The sequence below is a fragment of the Mercenaria mercenaria genome, chromosome 16 (genome assembly GCF_021730395.1).
Source record: "Mercenaria mercenaria strain notata chromosome 16, MADL_Memer_1, whole genome shotgun sequence".
Lineage (NCBI taxonomy): Eukaryota > Metazoa > Mollusca > Bivalvia > Venerida > Veneridae > Mercenaria > Mercenaria mercenaria.
Genome location: NC_069376.1, coordinates 56905082 through 56923372, shown reverse-complemented (window position 1 = coordinate 56923372; position 18291 = coordinate 56905082). Strand labels below are relative to the sequence as shown.

Sequence of the window (18291 nt, the reverse complement as noted above, 5' to 3'; positions counted from 1 at the left end):
ATAAATGTTTTCCTGCACCTAATTATCGGTGGTTGAATATAAAGCTTTATAAACTGAAGCAGTTTACCTCCGGTATTCCTTACAAACCTTTTTCATTATGGAAAAATAGGAAAAAGAAATAATTCTCGTAATAACTATGTTTATATGAGCTTACATATTATAATTATATACCCGAACATGATAATCACATATCAAAAAACCTGGAATCCTAGGTTAAATATACATTTTTAAACTTCTGCTTTAACTTTACAAATTACGAAAGCAAGGCTCTAAATGGTGAACGAGTGTCACAGTAGCCTGCCCTCAGATCCAATGTGCGTAGCATTAATTGGAGATGATTTTAATCAGATTGCGCAAATAACGATATTTACGTCCTTGGTATTTTACATAATATTTTTAGAAAAACTTATTATTGTTATTATAATCAGCTTTTTATGCTTTTATAGTTTAAATACTGAAGTAGTAAATTAAGCAAACACACAAATAATATGACATATCAGGACAGTCATGTATTTTAAGTATTTTTCATAAAAACTTGTTAATTTTCCCAATGACGTTATTTTCGTCCTTAATTCTACTTTTGTAAGATAGTATAGTTCAATGCTAAATTATGCCCATTAGTAATCTAAATCGCTAAACTGGTTTTTACTCTTAAACGGTGAGTGTCACGCCCTACGCGGAATAAAATGTTGTGTTTAGCTCATTGTACATCTTAGTCCTTCCTTACCATTTAACTTGAAAGTATTATATAGAGCCCGCTTTCCTGATTAAACATTAAATTAATAACCTTGTGTACATAATACATTCCATTCCATTTTCCGAAACATAGAGATCAATATCGCATATGGGTCATGATAGGTCAATAAGTAGATCACTGAGTACAACAATTAAAATTCTGCTCACGTTACAGGGGCAATGTTGTTTTTTCTCAAACATTTACGAAACCCCATCAGACTGTCTGTTTGCCTAGGGTCTAAAACAAAGACACAAGTATCATTTGGTAACCTCCTGTTCTATCAGTACCTCGTTCACGGCTTTATTTGGCGCGATGTATGATTTTTGATGCATCTTGCTTGTTAATTTATTTTTTTCATTTACACCTGTAATAAAATTAACCTGTCAAATAAAATGTTTTATGATTGTCGATCATACATGTAAATCACTGCTAACACGGAAGTCTCGTCGAAACTGATAACTTACTGTAAAGCCCTTGTAAACGCATTGTTGAGTATGAATTACAAACTACAACCCGAAGAAATAAGATTTTAAATAATTTACGTTTTGAATGTCCAATGAAACTTTCGGAACTGAATGATCAACTCTTAAAACGATAACGGGCTTCAAACGCGATAAGCTTAGCTTTATTGCATACCTTTTTTGAACAGTTCATGTTACAATCTATGTTTATTTACCATACTTTTTCATTTATTCAAATGGCTTCGAGAAATTGTAAAATGATTTTTGTTGGAATAATAATTAGTTTATTTATAGCTAAAACGTATGGCTATGATGGTTGTTGTGACACACGTCTAAAACAAGTGGGATGTATTTTTAAAACTCTGCCAGAAATGACAAGTTGTTCTTCTTTATGCGATGACGGAATCCAATTTAAAATTGAAATAGCATGCTGCTCTGGAACATATCAATATAACTGTCGTGATTATAACAATGGCCACTGCATCTTGTGGTACTGGTGGATAAATGACGATCAAGTAATAGATATACTAAATCGTAACACAGATATCTGCCCTCACAATGAGACTTACATGATATGGTTTCACTTAGGTATTTTACTTTTTAATTTCATTGCTAGCATTTACTTCTAATATATTATTCTGACAGAACAAGAGGATTGCATATTATAGTTTCAAACAAAAGAAAACATGAAAAAGTGCTGGAAAAGTGGTTGTGCAATCAGTTCGCTGTACAAAGAATACAGCCTTTGTACTGATTTTAAAATTGTTCACGAATCATATATCACGATTGAAGTATCATGCCTCTCACAGTGCGGTTTCGATACAGGATTTGTTGTATACTATTGTAATTTACGAAGCTTTGAAGCTGACACCTGAAGGCGTATGGTTTTAAACTAGCGTGCTTGTGCCTAATACAATAGGAACATTTCGTAATAGACAAGGGGGCCAGCAACGTCTACCAGGAACCCCTCTTCCTAGACCTTTTTTCATAGGTATCAAATTGTTTGACAGGACCACCTCTTACAAAATATAAAAGATGTTCCCTTTAGAAACTCTTTTTAACAATATAAGATTTCACTGTTTCCAGGCAACCGTGCATTTTGTTTGGAAATGACAAGCATATACATGATAATCCATCATATCTTGGTGGGCAAGATAAAACTATAAAAATTGTATCAAATAGATCTGGTACCTCGGTCCTTTTTAGCAGTACTTTATATCAATAGACTACCTTGCATATTCATGAATATTAATGAGAATATTTCAAAACGACAATATTCTGTTAAAAACAACGTTTTCTAAGTTTTTAATCATATAAAATGTACCAGGCAGTTTAATTCTGGTCTTAGTTTGTCATTGGTTGTTAAAATAACATTTTGTTACTCGGACGGTAAATAATAATTTAACTAATTTACATAGAACAATCAAACGCTAAAACGAACATCTTGGGAAACAAAATAATACTAAAACTGAATAAAATGATTCAATAAATTATGACGTAATGGCGCTTTAAAAAACGTTTCAAAAGTATTTGTTTGTATTAAAATATGTTGGAAGAAACTAAAATCATTGTTATAAACATAATAATTATATTTAGAATTATCATAAAATTTGAAGTATTGCAAAACAAAAGTTAGTGAGATATTATGTGTCAAAAATACTCAGTAAATGTTTAATAGTACCAAAACAATGCATTCTAAATCTTATTGAAAATTTTAGAATTATACTTTTACTTAAAACATTAAAAAACAACAAATACTTAATAATATTTAAAACTTAAAGAAAGACACTGTGTGTTTTTGAACGACACAGAGTGTTGCTGAAACATTTGCAATATAATAATAATAATTAAATCTTTAAGAAGATCCTTTTGAAGCAAGCAAAATTAAAGCAGACTGGATGTGATTGAGCAATCGGAATTCTGTTGAAATAAAATTGAATAGATTGATAAATTGTTTAAGATCTAAAATCTTGACGAAATTTCTAAAAAAAAAAAGAAACTGAAAAAAATTATAGGCCATAAAATTACTTTATTTTGATTCTTAAGCGGTTTGTATTATTTTATCTTAAATGCTGTCAAGTCTCTTGTCATAATTTGGATTTCTGATAAAGAGGTGTCATGCCTTATATATAGCCTGTGATACCTAATTTAATTGATACAGAAACATTTATTACGATTAAAGCATAGTATTTTTCTCTAAGTGGTCTCTTAAGATTCCAGTATATCTAGAAATTTTCCACTACGTTGTACGATTTAATCAGTATAATTCGAAATATTAAAAAAAAATATTTAATACATTCTGGCATTATTTTCTTCATGTTCACAAAATGACGAAAATAATCATTTTTGTTTCATATTCATCACGTTAACATATATTTCTTATGTGTTGGTGTGCTAGCACTAAATGATCACAGTTTTTGTTTAAATCTAAAATTCTTTCTTTGAATGCCTGTATATTTTCTTAGTTTGCTACTTTTGGTTTAGCACTGTGGCACCGTTAAATGTCGCAACACCGCTATATGTCGCAAAATCATCTGCCGCTAAATGTCGCACTTTTAACGTTAAATGTCGCAAAAATTTGCCCACCGTTATATGTCGCAACACCAACGCTAAATGTCGCACAGCAAAATAAGGTAAGTTCAACAGTCTTTACAACTTAGAGATAAGATTGGGTGACTGCATGCTTGCATGCATGAGTATGCAATGAGGGCTGAAATGACATTCCGTTCTGAACTGCCTGTAAGCAGTTGAAAAGGCGTCGGCCGCTCAATCCAGGGACCGTGGGTTCGAGCTCCCGACCATGATTTCTCATATGACATCAGTACTGGGTATTCCAGGAAGCGGACTCGAGAGTGGTTATAATAAGCGCGAAGCTTTCATCACAGTCGAGCTAAAACAAATTAGTATAAACTAAACTAACTGCACGTTTGCTTTTCAATGGTCCCACGCCATACATACGTTATATATTTAATATTCAAAGGTTTGAGCACTAACGCGGTACTCGTCAAAGTACTGAAATTATCACAGTCCAGCGTCGACCTGGAAGAACTTCATTAAACACAAGGTCGGGATCCAGAAATAGTTGACTGGGGGAGGGGGTGGGGGTGTGGTTGGGCACACGTTTAGAACAAAGGCATCACTGGCGAGGTGCGGTAGGTACGGAATGGGCCTCTGTCCGTATTCGGGGAATGTTTTCTATGTACAGGTATGAAATGTTGGCCTGTGGTGCTTTTTTGATCTACTTTTTGAGGTACAGGTATGAAATGGTGGCCTCTGGTGCATTTTTTTTTGTCTTAATTTTGAGGCACTGGAAGCGTACTCCCCTCATTTTATTGGGATCAGGGGGTTTTCCTTCTGGGAAATTCTGAAATACTAAAGTATAGGTATGAAATATTGGCCTCTGGTGCGTTTTGGGTCTACATTTTGAGAAAACAGTATTTTAAAATAGTTTGGTGCAACTTTGATGAGAATATGTCACTTTTCAGCCACCTGTGGGTTGGGGGTGGGGATCCTCGAACCGGGCCACGATCGGGGCCTGTTACACAAGGTGATGCTCAACAGTGAGACGCTCGACACACGATACGACGGACGACAATACGACGCGACATCGTGACATCATTGTCGCGCGTCGTGTCTCATCGTCGTGTGATACTGTCATGCTTCATAACGCATTGGCGTATTTCGAGAGCATGACATCTAATCACGAGTTCACGACATCAAATCTCAATAGCACGACAGCTCTTTTAAGAGCAGACTTCTTATCACGAGTTCATGACTTCTTATCTCGATCACAAATAATCTTATCTCGAGCGCTCGACATCTTATCTCAAGCTCGCGACTCCTTATTTTGATCGCACAACATCTTATTTTGATTGCTCGTGATAAGTGAAAGAAACAACATAAGTGTGCCTCCTGTACATACCACCGTACTTTACTGAAATATAACACGTGTTTTAGACAGTTGCCGACAACGTACCTTCACGATACCAAATATAACAAGAGATAAAAAGAGCACCGCAATGCGTAGCAATATACGCCCGAAGGTATGATCTTTGACCCATAAGTGTGACCTTGACCTTGAAGCGAGCCATCCAAAACATATGCTCTGCACGTTGTTCGATGTGGTGAATATTTGTGCAAAGTTTCCTTAACATACGTCAAGCAGTTCAAGTGTTACAGAGCGGACACGAAACATCTGACATTTGACCCCTAAGTATGACCTTGACCTTGAAGCAAGCCATCCAAAATATGCGCTCTGCACGTCGTTTCGATATGGTGAACATTTTTGTTCGAAATCCTTCAAGGGGTTCAAGAGCGGACACGAAATTGCTAACGGACGGACAGACGGACGGGCAAGACGGACACCGGAGTCATAAAATAATACGTCCCTTCGGGCGTATAAAAAGCGAGTGGCTTCTATCAAATATATAGGCTAAACTAGCCCAACCCAGCCCAATCTGTTTCATTTCAGTAAAAGCTGCTACAAAATATATTTTTGTAATTGGAAAATGTAAGATATATGCGACATGAAAAATGCCTTGCCATCAAAGAGGTTGAGAGACATTCAATCGCAATTTGATGCACATGCGAGTAATGTAAACTGCACGATCTTGTTAAGCCAGTTCATAAAAAAGGGGTGCATACGAGAGACTTTAACCCGTCCGTGTCATTTATTATATGCCCGCAGCCAGTTAACATAAACAGTGTTACGGTGTTTTATACCAGTGTAGCTTTAGAAAACGAAGATTTTCTAGTAATCAGTCATGGGTTCTATTTCTTTGTTGGAGGTTTACATTTAAAGTCATAAGGCGACTCTCCAGGTTCAATGGCAGTGGAAGATTCTATGTTTCCCTCTGTACATTATTTCAGGTACGAGCGGGCATTTTGATACTTTTATTTTACTTTTAGTTTCTTAAAATTGTCTGGCTTAGACTCATTCTCCCTGCCCACATTATCCTCCTTTCTCCGCCAACCCACCCACACACATAAGCCCCTCCCTCTCCCTGTTCAAAAAAAATGTAAATATATTTTCTATCAATTGTCTTGGTATTTTGTGTCTTAGATTTCTGTGTCATCATTCACCCCGTTCCCCATCCATACCAAACCCCGACAAACACACAACACCATTACCAAATCGTATTTAGTTATTAGAAACTTCAAAATATATCTGTTCTAAAACACTGGCCGTATTATAAAATAATTTCATAGATATTTTTCTTGCGTGACTGTTCAAGTGTGGAACTCAGGTGAGCGGTATAGGGCCATTAAGGCCCTCTTGTTTCTATACGTAACAGCACTTATTATTACGATAATTATTTGAACAACATTAACATGTTAATTCTTCTTCCCTCGAAAAAGTATACAAGAATGTATGAGTATGACTTCCGTCGGGCTTAAAGCTAACATCACATTACTTTAATATTGAAAATTCAGGTTATTTACGTCAAATAATATTTTGAAATATACACAAGGAATTGTTTACATATGTCATAGTGTCAAATAGGAAGTGCGACATTTAGCGTTGATGTTACGACATATAACGTTGGGCAAATTTTTGCGACATTTAACGTTTTTAAAGGTGCGACATTTAGCGGCAGATGATTTTGCGACATTTAGCGGTGGTTGCGACATTTAACGTCAACCTTGCGGCATTTAACGCTGATTGCGACATTTAGCGGTGTTGCGACATTTAACGGTGCCAAAAGTACGACTTTGCAATACCGATTTAGTTGGTTAGCTAGTGTTCCTGAATTTTGTACCAGTACTGAAAAAAACCCAAGTTAGTGTTAACATTTCCCCATGAAACAGAGGTGGAGTTCGAAAGACTTCTGACATAATGTATTTTATCAAAGCGTCATGTGGATAATAGGTCTCGACCGGAAATCTGACTCGGCATCCTTTGAGCGCAGATTTGCCGATCGTGGGGTTGTTGGTTTGATCCCAAGGAGATGCATATGTTCTCCGTGACGATTTGATTAATAGCCTGCCAATATATTGAGAAAATGTGACTTCTGATGGCATTTTTTGTTAATGCTCGGATATTAGTATAAAGGTGTTCCTTAGGATCGAACATGAAATTTAAAAGGGGCTGTCGCCTTCTAGGGTTCCTAATTAAAGTACAATAGGGTCAAAGGTCAAATAAGTGCATTTACAAATAAACTATGCCGCTATGCATTCGTTTTATTTTCATATACCATCTAAATTGGTTTAAATATTGTGTCTCAACGCCCTTTAGTATTTTATAAATAAAACTGATGAAAATATATAATATATATATATATAATATATATATTATATTATATAGAATAAAATCTATCTGGAAAAAGTGGCATACGATGGCAAAGTGTGTTTTACTTGACAAGTTTGCTAATCTTTACATGTGGATGAACTAGAGAAATATTTTTGGAACTGTCGTATCCAAGGGTTATTTCAATGTAATTTCAAGGTCACAGACATGTCAAGGTCAAAACTGAACTTTTGAAAATGACTTCTATGTTATTAAAGGTAGCAAAATAGTGCGTATATTAATAATATACTTACTCCACATTTGTTTTATTCCCTTCATCGCCAAATGTTGAGAGATTTGAATGAATGTTTTACTATAATATAACATAAAAACGATCATAGCCTGATGTAAATTAATTTAACTGTAAGAGTAACAATAAGGTAACCCTTAAATTAAAAGTCACATAATTAGTACACTTTGATCCTATTAATTCAAAGAAATTCGTATTATTATATTCTGAATGTTCAACTCTGTTTAATTGTAATTGAACATCCGTCTATATTTTTAATATGAACATGTTAATTTTTTATCAAGTTTGTGACTTCATTAATGACACCACATTAATGACAAAATTGATTAATCCCGCAGTGGCAGTACTTACCGCATACAGACCAGCACCAAGTTGCATTCATTCTGTGACATTTATTTGGGAGAGGTGGGGGATGTACCTTATTTGAACAAATGTACGCACGATTTATATCGCCTATTTAATTGAACCGCTCATTAAACAATGTGTCCAATTTTCATTCAAATATATCAAAATTTGGCAGAGAAGAAAACAACAAAATTCAGGTGTTGAGTTAGAAAAATTGTTGAGCAAATGATTATAAAATGACACTGCAAATGCATTTCTTGCATTTCAGGTGGCAATAAAATTTGAATTTAAGCTTTGAACTGACTATAAAAAGAATATTTACATTTTGTACACATTTAGAAAACGTGTGCGAAAGAGAAAATATGATAGGTTTTGAGGAAGAAGACTACAGCGGAAAACGAATTACATATTATTGTATAAAATTCTCATGTAAATAGTTAAAATAACTTTAGCTTAATCAGTAGGGCGCAGATCTAAGGATCGTGGGGTCCTGAGTTGGCAGTTACTTGTGGGGAAAAGGCTACTACTTTTAGCGACTCCAGAACACTGATTAGGTTAATTGATTGCCGTTAAATGACTGAAATACTGTTGAAGGTAACATATATAATATTATATGGAATCCGTCTCCAGCCCCTAAAGAAATGATTTCAAATATGGTGATGATTCATTACATGATATATATTTATGTTAATTTGTCCACGCGGTGATGGTTAAATAGCACCATTTTAGAAGATCTAGATTTTCTCTCACTGAAGCTCTTAATGCGATATTTCCATCATTCTATTCTGAAAATTCAGCACGCTATTTCTGTTTTGATTCTTTTTATATTTGGCTTTGCTTCTACACTCTTATTTCCTGTTCAAAACAAAAGTTGAAAACGAATCAGATCGTAACAATTTACAGATCAGACACTTGGTTTCAGACAGGATGTCCTTGATAACATTGTGAAAACAAAGCTTGTGTCTTGACACTGAAACATTTTTCATTCAGATGTTTTACAAATAAAGATGTAAAAATAAAGGTATAAAAACATCAAGAGGTTGATTTAGAATCCTTTATAATAGTAACATTGAGGCTCATTCAGTGAAATATTGAAGTTATACCCTCCAATATTTTCATGATTACTGACAGATGATGGTTCAGCTAACCAAAATGATGAAATATAGTAGTTCGATAGTTACCAAGAGCATGAAGGAGAGATTTGAAATTCAAAACGATTGATTTATAATAAACAAATAATGCCGATTGAATATGCCAGGCTAAAACGTATAGCTTGCGAAGTGTTATGGGCTTTATTCATTTTTTTATATATATATATAAGGGTAAAGTTATTTCTATATAAGGGTAGTTAATTCTAGCATTCCGCACTGAATCTAATTGACAATATAATTATTTTTTCACGTTTATGGCTACAATAGCGTAAGCTCACATTTGTTTATTTTATAACATCATTTGATTCCTTTGAGATACATTTGTAACTTTGCTCTACTCGGTTCTATCAGCAACCAGTCACTCGGAAATCTAAAAGTGTTGTAACAGGAAAACAAACATGCTTTGCTCCTATATTCACAGCCATAAAGATCATACTAATAACATTCGATATACTATCAAATTCACTGAAAAATATCAATCCTTTTTGAAGTTATGACATCTATAGAACCAACATAAACAAATAGTTACAAAATTGTAGATACTGGAAACGCCTGAAGAGCGGTTACCAGTTTTTATAATAGCCTAATGTTAATATGCAAAGAAATATTTTTTTACCTGATTCAAAAATATGAAAAGTACCATTTTCATGCTAATGGAATGAAAAAAAATATAAAAACATTAAACACACAAAAAACATAAGATTTGCGGTTATCTAATATTTATATTACACTTTGATACATAGGTAGTATTTCTAAACGCCCATACATTCATGAAATTGCTACAGCACAAGCGTAAACCACGGGAATAGAGTTTTGATTGACAGCATAGATCATTTTAGATAATGCTTGCGAGAATTTGCCCTTCTCACAAATAGACTTAATCAAACCGAGTTTGCTATTTTTACGTCCTTGAGTTCTATCCTTCCGAAGGAAACTTTAGATCTGTCAACAGTTAGTACAGTCAAAATATGTTTGCTAGAGCTCGACGGGACATGCAAAATGTGTTCGAGATATCAGTAGTACAAGCAAACATGAAATATACATTATATAGACCTGACGCTGAGTTCGAGCCAAAAGTCGTAATTTGATAATCCGAATTCGAGCAAACGAAGTTTGACTCTACCAGTCTTTATAGAATACACGTCATAGATTTCTTTCTACCTGTACTGTTCATACAGACAATCATACAGGTAACCAACCAGCCTTTATGGAAATTGTTAGCCTGAAAACGGAAGTTTTAGAAACACGAGAAAGATAACTTCCATAAATGAACAAAATATCAGATCGTACGAAAAGTTAAGCTTATTCTATAGAAATAACCTTAGTCGTTTTGAATTTTGCCAGTCTCAAATGCAATAAATCTATTTGAAGTAATATATTTTACTTCTCAGATTCATAATTATCACCAAAAACTAATAAGTTTGTATTAGAATGTAGCAAGATGGCGAACATCTGAAGTTTATAATAAAAATGCACTTATTGACCTTTGACCTTGTGCTGTGACCTTACTATGACCTATAGAAGGCGACAGCCCCCCTTAAAAGTTTCCAATTGTTATAAAGTTAACAATGAATATGGCTGTCAGGCATTAACAAAAAATGCCATCATAGGCAATTTCTAGGCCTCTTTTTTGGATACATAGGCAGACTATAAAGACATTGTGTCTGATATGATTTGTCTCCCACCTCTGATTCATATGAGGAAGTTAAAAGTTACTTGCGGAGAACAGGTTTGTACGGGTAAAGAAACCAAGCGCACTTTAAGTTAACAGCCCGGCGTTACAAAACTGAAATGCTGTTGAGAAACGGCGTTAAACTAAATACAAACAAACAAAGACCGTGTTTATTTGGATGCCTTTTTATATTTCCTAATAACTCATGGTAGACGTTTCTGCCCCAATCCCCACCCCTACATGTACCATGTCTAGGTGGTGCGGGGATGTACATGGTGAATGTTGTTGGTCCCTCGCCTATTATTTACAAAAATAGTCGGAAAGATATCATATCAATTTTTTCGCGTCATTAAAACCTAAACACCAGTATACTGTTCTAATTGATAGTTTTTTTAAAGTTTCAAATAAGGTAGTATTCATAATGTAAACAATACGATTGTAACTTCTATCTTTGCAATAAGTAAATTAAATTCACGTAATCTAGGTCAAATAACTTTTACTTTATTTTCAGAGAAGCTGAAATGTGACCAGAACCCCTGCCAGAATAACGGCACTTGTACAAGCACTGGTGGCCAATATACATGTAACTGTGATGGAACTGGTTTCTATGGCGTAAATTGTGAAACAGACGAATGTAAACCCATACCTACTGATGTCGTTTTCGTCCTTGATTCGTCAACCAGCATGACAGAAAATGAATTTTACAAACAATTGCAATTTGTTTCTACGTTTATCAATCATGTCGAAATTGGACCAACTGATTTTCGAGTTGGCATTGTAACATTTTCCTCTGATGCTAAAGTAGAATTTGGATTCAACGACTATTTAACAAATGACACCCTGAAAGCAGCCATTGAACTAATCAAATTTAGTCGTGGGGTCACGTTTACACATCTTGGTCTGGCATCTGCGGAAGCCATGTTCAAAAATAAGTCCATGAGTAACAATGCATCAGCAACACGGAAGAAGTATGTATTTGTCTTAACAGACGGGATGTCTTCAAACAGAAAAAAGACAGAATCAGCAGCTTTATCTCTGAAGAAGATAGTACATAAAGTTATAACAATCGGTTTGTATTTAAATGAGTATGATTAAGAAAACGAGGCCAAATATCTAGTAAGAAAATTCCACATTCAGATTACGCAACCGGCATGTAAAAACACCAAAATGCTGATAAAATTCTTAAGTGCAGTAGACGAATTAATTAATGTATATTAGAAAACGGAAATGACGTCAGGCCTTTAGCGTGCTTTTTGGCTTGTCTGTTACAGTGGCACACTATTTCTTGGTCTATATGCCAAAGCGTTAGTACTTCCTTAGCTTGTTTTTTTTACGTAAGTACTTAACGATTTTGCGGTACATGTCCGTGTGGTGTAGCTTTTTTGTCCTATCATGACGATGTCGTCCATAGTGTGGATATGTTGTTGAAGTCGACAGCAACTGGAAAGATATTTCGTTCTAATACTGGATATGCTGATACGGCAACTGGAAAGTCATATTTCGTTCTAATACTAGATATGCGATAAAACAGCTTCCGGTTTCAACGCCCCTCTTCCTCCCATCCCAAACATATAATTGGCAACATCTGCTGTACATCACATACAATACGTTTAAACTTTAACTTTTAATTTGGTTGCGCACGTTAAATGTCCATGAATGATTCGGCTGTCACGATCTGTGGACACACAACAAAATGGTTTGCACCACACGGACTACTTTTATTTGTTTCCTTAAATAACAATCTACTGTGTTTCTTGTATATGTCTTTCGGGCTGCAGTTTCTCTTACATGTAAAGGCTATAACCCTTGATTCTTGAAATACCTATTTCATCTTATCGGAGGCGATTCATTGAGGGTTCATTGTACTCTCTGCATTGCAAATGTTTTTTTTCGGCTCTTTCTAGTTCATGCATTATCATAATTTCTACATAATCCTTTCATTAAAGGCAAATGTCAAAGTAGCTCAATCGCAGTGGCAGCGGCCTATAACCTAGTTTTCTACCTGTACCAAAGAATACAATAATAGAAAACGTAGCGTCTAACTGCAATAGGGGTTTCTCAATATAGTCGGTTGTTTACCGTTATAATAATAATTATTTTTTAATAATCTTGATACAGTTCTTTACGTTACTATAATAGTAAACAGATCTACACCAACACGATATTCAAAATTGTTTTTGACGTTTCGGCGCCGTGCCGTTTTCAAGATAAGTGAAAAAGAAATTTGAAATAACATTAACTATCAAATTTATACGTGTGATAAATTCATAATATTGCAAAATCAACAAAATGTATAGATTACGTTCATTGAAGTCTTAAAGATAGCAAACAGTTTTAAAACGTCTGATTTATTGAACCACTTAGTTTGCGCGAGGTACAGGTAAGCAATAATCCCCTCAAGTTGTTGAACTCGTATATTTTTACAATGAATCCTCTGCAAACATTAAAATCGGCCGTGATGGCAAATGCAGTGGTAAAAATGACAAAATACTGTAAGTGTATATGAATTCGCGGAGACAAATATTTGCGGAATGGCCCATTTTCGGCATCTTAGATATTTTCGTGTAATTTTGAATTCGCGGAGACATAGGCATAAAATCATAAATTCGTGCACGGCAAAATATCCACTCAAGGGAGACTACTACAAGAGTTTTAACTCGTATAAAACACGGACGAATCGGGACAACGTCACGTATCAGTCGTTACGTAAGCCGTGACACGCTATACGCCTCTGATATATTATAGACATAACAAATGTGTTTCAGTCAACACCTACATAATTTTATTATGCCTCACTTTTGTCTACAATGGTAAAATCCCATTACCCGAAAAGGAGATATTTTGACTATCAGAAACATTTTCAGTCTTTTTGACACGTGACCAAGCGAAAGTGACTGTCAGGTCATGTGACCGCGCTGATATTTTGAATGTCATATAAGGGCAAATAACTGCTTCAGGTTTTTAGCCATATGATTGCGTCCCTTGTACACAGTGTCATATTGTAATGACGTCGCTATTCAGTGTGTACACAACTGATTACCGCGCTAAAGATGAAACTGTTGAATTAAATGAACCAGAAACATTTTTAAAACTTTTTTATGTGTTTAGTTTTGTTCGGTATAATAAAATAAATGCCATATGGCAGCGTGTGTGACATTGATATTGTCAACCCTCGGAACAGAATGTCACCACTCGGCTATCGCCTCGGGTGACATTCTGCCCTCGGGTTGACAATATCAATGTCACACACGCTGCCATATGGTATTTATATAATATAAACAATCACAGGGGTATTGATTATAGTCAACATCTGTCGTGCATCATCAAAAATTTGCAAACAAAAATACGTGGGCAGTTTATAAAAAGATTGAATTGAAAACCGATTAAATCAACAATAGAAAAAATATATCTGAAAAGCGAATGCTTTCACAGCTGATAGGAAATGATCTAATGTTCATTTAATCGTGTTCGCTAAGACTTGTTTGATGGTTTGAATGCCGTGTTTGACACGTTTTAGCTCCACTATTCGAAGAATAGGGATGCTATTCTACTCGCCCGGCGTCGGCGTAAGATTTCTTGGTAAAAGTTTTTCGGCAACCTTTGTTTTTCTTTGTTACTATTGATTATATCTTACTGTACATTCTCATTATCATTGTTCAGCATGCAAACAAAGTATGTGCATTGAGCCAATGTTAAGGTCACCAAGGTGTTTTACTTAGGTTATTTTTTAATGTTAATGTTTTTCGGCAACCTTTGTTTTTCTGTCATATCTTTGTTAATATTGCTTATATCTTACTGTAACTTCACATACAAATTGTCCAATATATAGGCAAAGTAAGTGCAGGGCTGGACCCAGTATATATAAGGTCAAGGTCACCAAGGTGTTATACTTGGGTTATTTTTAAGGTTAAGGTTTTTCGACAACCTTTGTTTTTCTGTCATATCTTTGTTACTATTGCTTATATCTTACTGTAAGTTCGCATAAACATTGTCCAGCATACAAACAAAGTATATGCTCGGGCTGGGTTCATTATACACAATGTCAAGGTCACCAAGGTATTTTACATGGGTTATTTTTAAGGTTAAAGTTTTTCGGCAACCTTTGTTTTTCTGTCATATCTTTGTTACTATTGCTTATGTCTGATTGTAAGTTCACATAAACATTGTCCAGCATACAAACAAAGTATGTGCAGGGACTGGGCCGATTATACATAATGTCAAGGTCACCAAGTTGTTATACTTGGAATTATTTTCATGTTAAATCTTTTCAAAAGCTTCGTTTATAGACAAATCTTTGTTACTTTAAAAGATAATAACTTGATATTAAAAAGATTTCTTTATATTCATTATCAACCTGTTACAATCCCCATAACTGTAATTGTAGTTTTGACAAAATTATGCCCCATTCATACTTAAAGTTTTTTTGGCAATCTTCGCTTTATAGATATAAATTTATATCTTGGTGTATCTTCCTTATAAGTAGAGGTCTTTTATTGAGACATAAATTCATTTTACTGTCGCACCGCCGAATAGTGCAGCACGCTATCTTACGGACAGCTACAAGAGTATTTGTGCATGTTTGTAAGTGTTTGCAAGTGTTTTGGTAAAACATAACACGAAACAACAATTGTGCTTTTTTTACTTCAATAATCTAATAACTTACAATAACTAACAAGCTGTATATATTTATAATGTACATGACTGAGATGGTTCAAAATATGACTTATAAGCAGTAATTTGTGTAGAAATAATCACGGTAATCATTAACTCGCGGACTGCCGATCATCGCTAATATTATTATTATACCAAATTAATGTAGCGCCCTTTTCATGATAAACACGTTCGAAGGCGCTTTACATACAGCAACTGCAGTCACACAGGGCGCGAAATCATCCTGTACTAGTACAGACACAGAGCGATCTGACCAGATGGACAGAGTGAGATAAAGCTCCCAGAACAGACAGAGAGAACTTTTCAGATACAGACGTGTCAGGCTAACTTAGCCTAGCTCTTTTTGAATAGACAGTCTGGTTCTTTAACGTGCCCGGTGTATAGCACCGATACACGCGAAGCCGTCTGTCCTGGGAAGAACCGGTACAGGCCTCTAGTTAGGTGGGAGACACTCAAGAGCATCTCAGAAATTTCCAGTGCCTGGACCGGGATTCGAACCCCGGACAGTCAAGCCTGTTACCACTAGACCACCGGTCAACCTATAATATCGCGAAAATTTGAAGCCCGCGAATATTTCTACACTTAGTGTAACGATTTTGGTTTATTAAGCAATGATATTAATCATTAGAACAATGTTTTGATAAGTACACCCGCGACGTAAAACCAATTCGAAGTATTTATCAAAAGGGTTGTTCTATGCAATATTTTGACTCTTAACATGTTTTAATAAGCCCGCCCGCTTAGCTCAGTGGGTAAGAGCGTTGGTCTACGGATCACGGGGTCGTGAGTTCGATCCTCGGGCGGGGCGTATGTTCTCCGTGACTATTTGATAAACGACATTGTGTCTGCAATCATTAGTCCTCCACCTCTGATTCATGTGGGGAAGTTGGCAGTTACTTGCGGAGAACAGGTTTGTACTGGTACAGAATCCAGGAACACTGGTTAGGTTAACTGCCCGCCGTTACATGACTGAAATACTGTTGAAAAACGGAGTTAAACCTAAACAAAACAAAAACAAACTTAATATGTTTTAAATGAATAAATGATGATGAACAGGAAAACGCTTTTCCTTGACGCATAAACGACAACAAACACATGTGGCTAAGTGGTAACACGTCCTGCGGAATAATTCTAGCGAGTAATTCTGCTGGTCTTATAATCGTGTTAGGGTGTAAAAAGTACATGCAACGCCGTTCTATAATGCCTTGTTCTTTTATCTCACTTCAGTTCGAAAAGTTTTGATATATTGCTATTTTATTACAGAAAATAAAATACAAAAAATGTATGGTTGCACTTTTACTTGACGCATGTGTATTGCGCCAAATATATGTCAATGTGACGTCAATATTGTCATGTTGTAATTAATATAAACGGGATTTTGATGTTAGAATTTTCTTTAAATTGTATGACATTATCTATTACGGTCAAATTAATGAAGCAATAACAATAAAGAAATAAGCATTTCTATTTAAACTTGAAGGTATCAAGTAGGCATTGCATTTTAACATGTATATATACTGACAACATGGTCACATATCTTTTTGCAGGAATTGGCTATGAAGTTTCCCACAGAGAACTATTGACTATTTCGTCTCCGCCTGATGACCTAAATGCTGCTTATGTGTTCTCAGTGGACGACTTCAATTCCTTAAATACAATCTTGAAAGAACTGGTACAGCTGACGTGCGACAAGTGTGAATCAAGTAGCTTCTCTGACGTCATATTTCTGATTGACACATCATTCTATATAGCAGACACTGACTTTCAAATTGCCATAAGTTCTATAACATACATTATCCAGCATTTGAAAAGTATGGACATAACCAAAGGAACAGATGTTGGCATCTTAACTTATGATGCACATAACAGTAAGATTGTATTGCCATTAAATCATACCATGGATAAAATTGACATACTTCCATATCTCCAACTGCTTACCAGGGAAGAGGCGACATGTGAAAAAGATGAGTGTCATGTTGAATCGATTAATGAAACAATGTCCATTTTCCATGAAGCTTTATTCGACTTCCGAAACGATTCGAGAAGATTTATTGTTATTCTAACAAATGGCAAATTTGGATATGCTGAAAGGCCTCTAAGTAAATTGATTGCACGGCTTAACGGTATATACGATGTAAACCTATATGTTATTGGATTAGGAGACGACGTAAATATGGAAGGTTTACTGTCATTGGTCAATGATGCAAATCACGTGTTCATCACGTCAGACGATTCTTATTTCACACATTTAGACGTTTTGCAGGCAGCATTTACATATAATGAATGTGATTTGCACTAATGTAGTTTCATAGTAGAATTTAGTAGCATCTTTTTTATACTTTTAAAAACATTAATTTATATAAAACAGTGGAAAATAACCAAGATTGTGTAAAAATATATTGCTGCTTCTGTCGTCACTTTAAATGTTTAAAGGCACATACCTACAGATCGCACGACAACCAAAATAGAATATTTTTAGTTATCAGGAAATTAATGCTATGGAAGCTTTAAAACCAAATTACTGACAGATTCTGTAATAGAAATTCATTAGAATCAATTGGTTTTACTAAGTTTTACAGTAACATTGAAAGGCGTTTGTGACGGGTTACTTAAGGCCACAATTATAAATCTTCATTTCTGGCAAATTGAATCATAATAAACGTATTCCTCCATGGTATATTGGTCAAGAACGCGGGTATGATTTTACTGCCGCAGCGAC

At 35.1% G+C, this 18291-nt stretch overlaps 1 protein-coding gene across 1 annotated transcript; it reads left to right on the top strand.

The window, feature by feature from the left end:
- The first annotated feature begins 1259 nt into the window (after positions 1–1259).
- On the top strand, positions 1260–17985 carry LOC123540898 (collagen alpha-6(VI) chain-like). The gene is made up of 3 exons (XM_053527171.1): positions 1260–1785; positions 11413–11970; positions 17120–17985. Exons 1-3 carry the CDS (start codon positions 1389–1391, stop codon positions 17869–17871), a joined length of 1707 nt encoding a protein of 568 aa, XP_053383146.1. The 5' UTR covers positions 1260–1388; the 3' UTR covers positions 17872–17985.
- The last annotated feature ends 306 nt before the right edge of the window (positions 17986–18291 follow it).

Bases quoted from the DNA above. Each gene is read 5' to 3' on its own strand.
- LOC123540898 (XM_053527171.1), top strand. From the start codon at position 1,389: ATGTTACAATCTATGTTTATTTACCATACTTTTTCATTTATTCAAATG. The intron at 1,786-11,412 runs GTATTTTACTTT...CTTTATTTTCAG, and splicing joins CATGATATGGTTTCACTTAG to AGAAGCTGAAATGTGACCAG. The intron at 11,971-17,119 runs GTTTGTATTTAA...ATCTTTTTGCAG, and splicing joins ACATAAAGTTATAACAATCG to GAATTGGCTATGAAGTTTCC.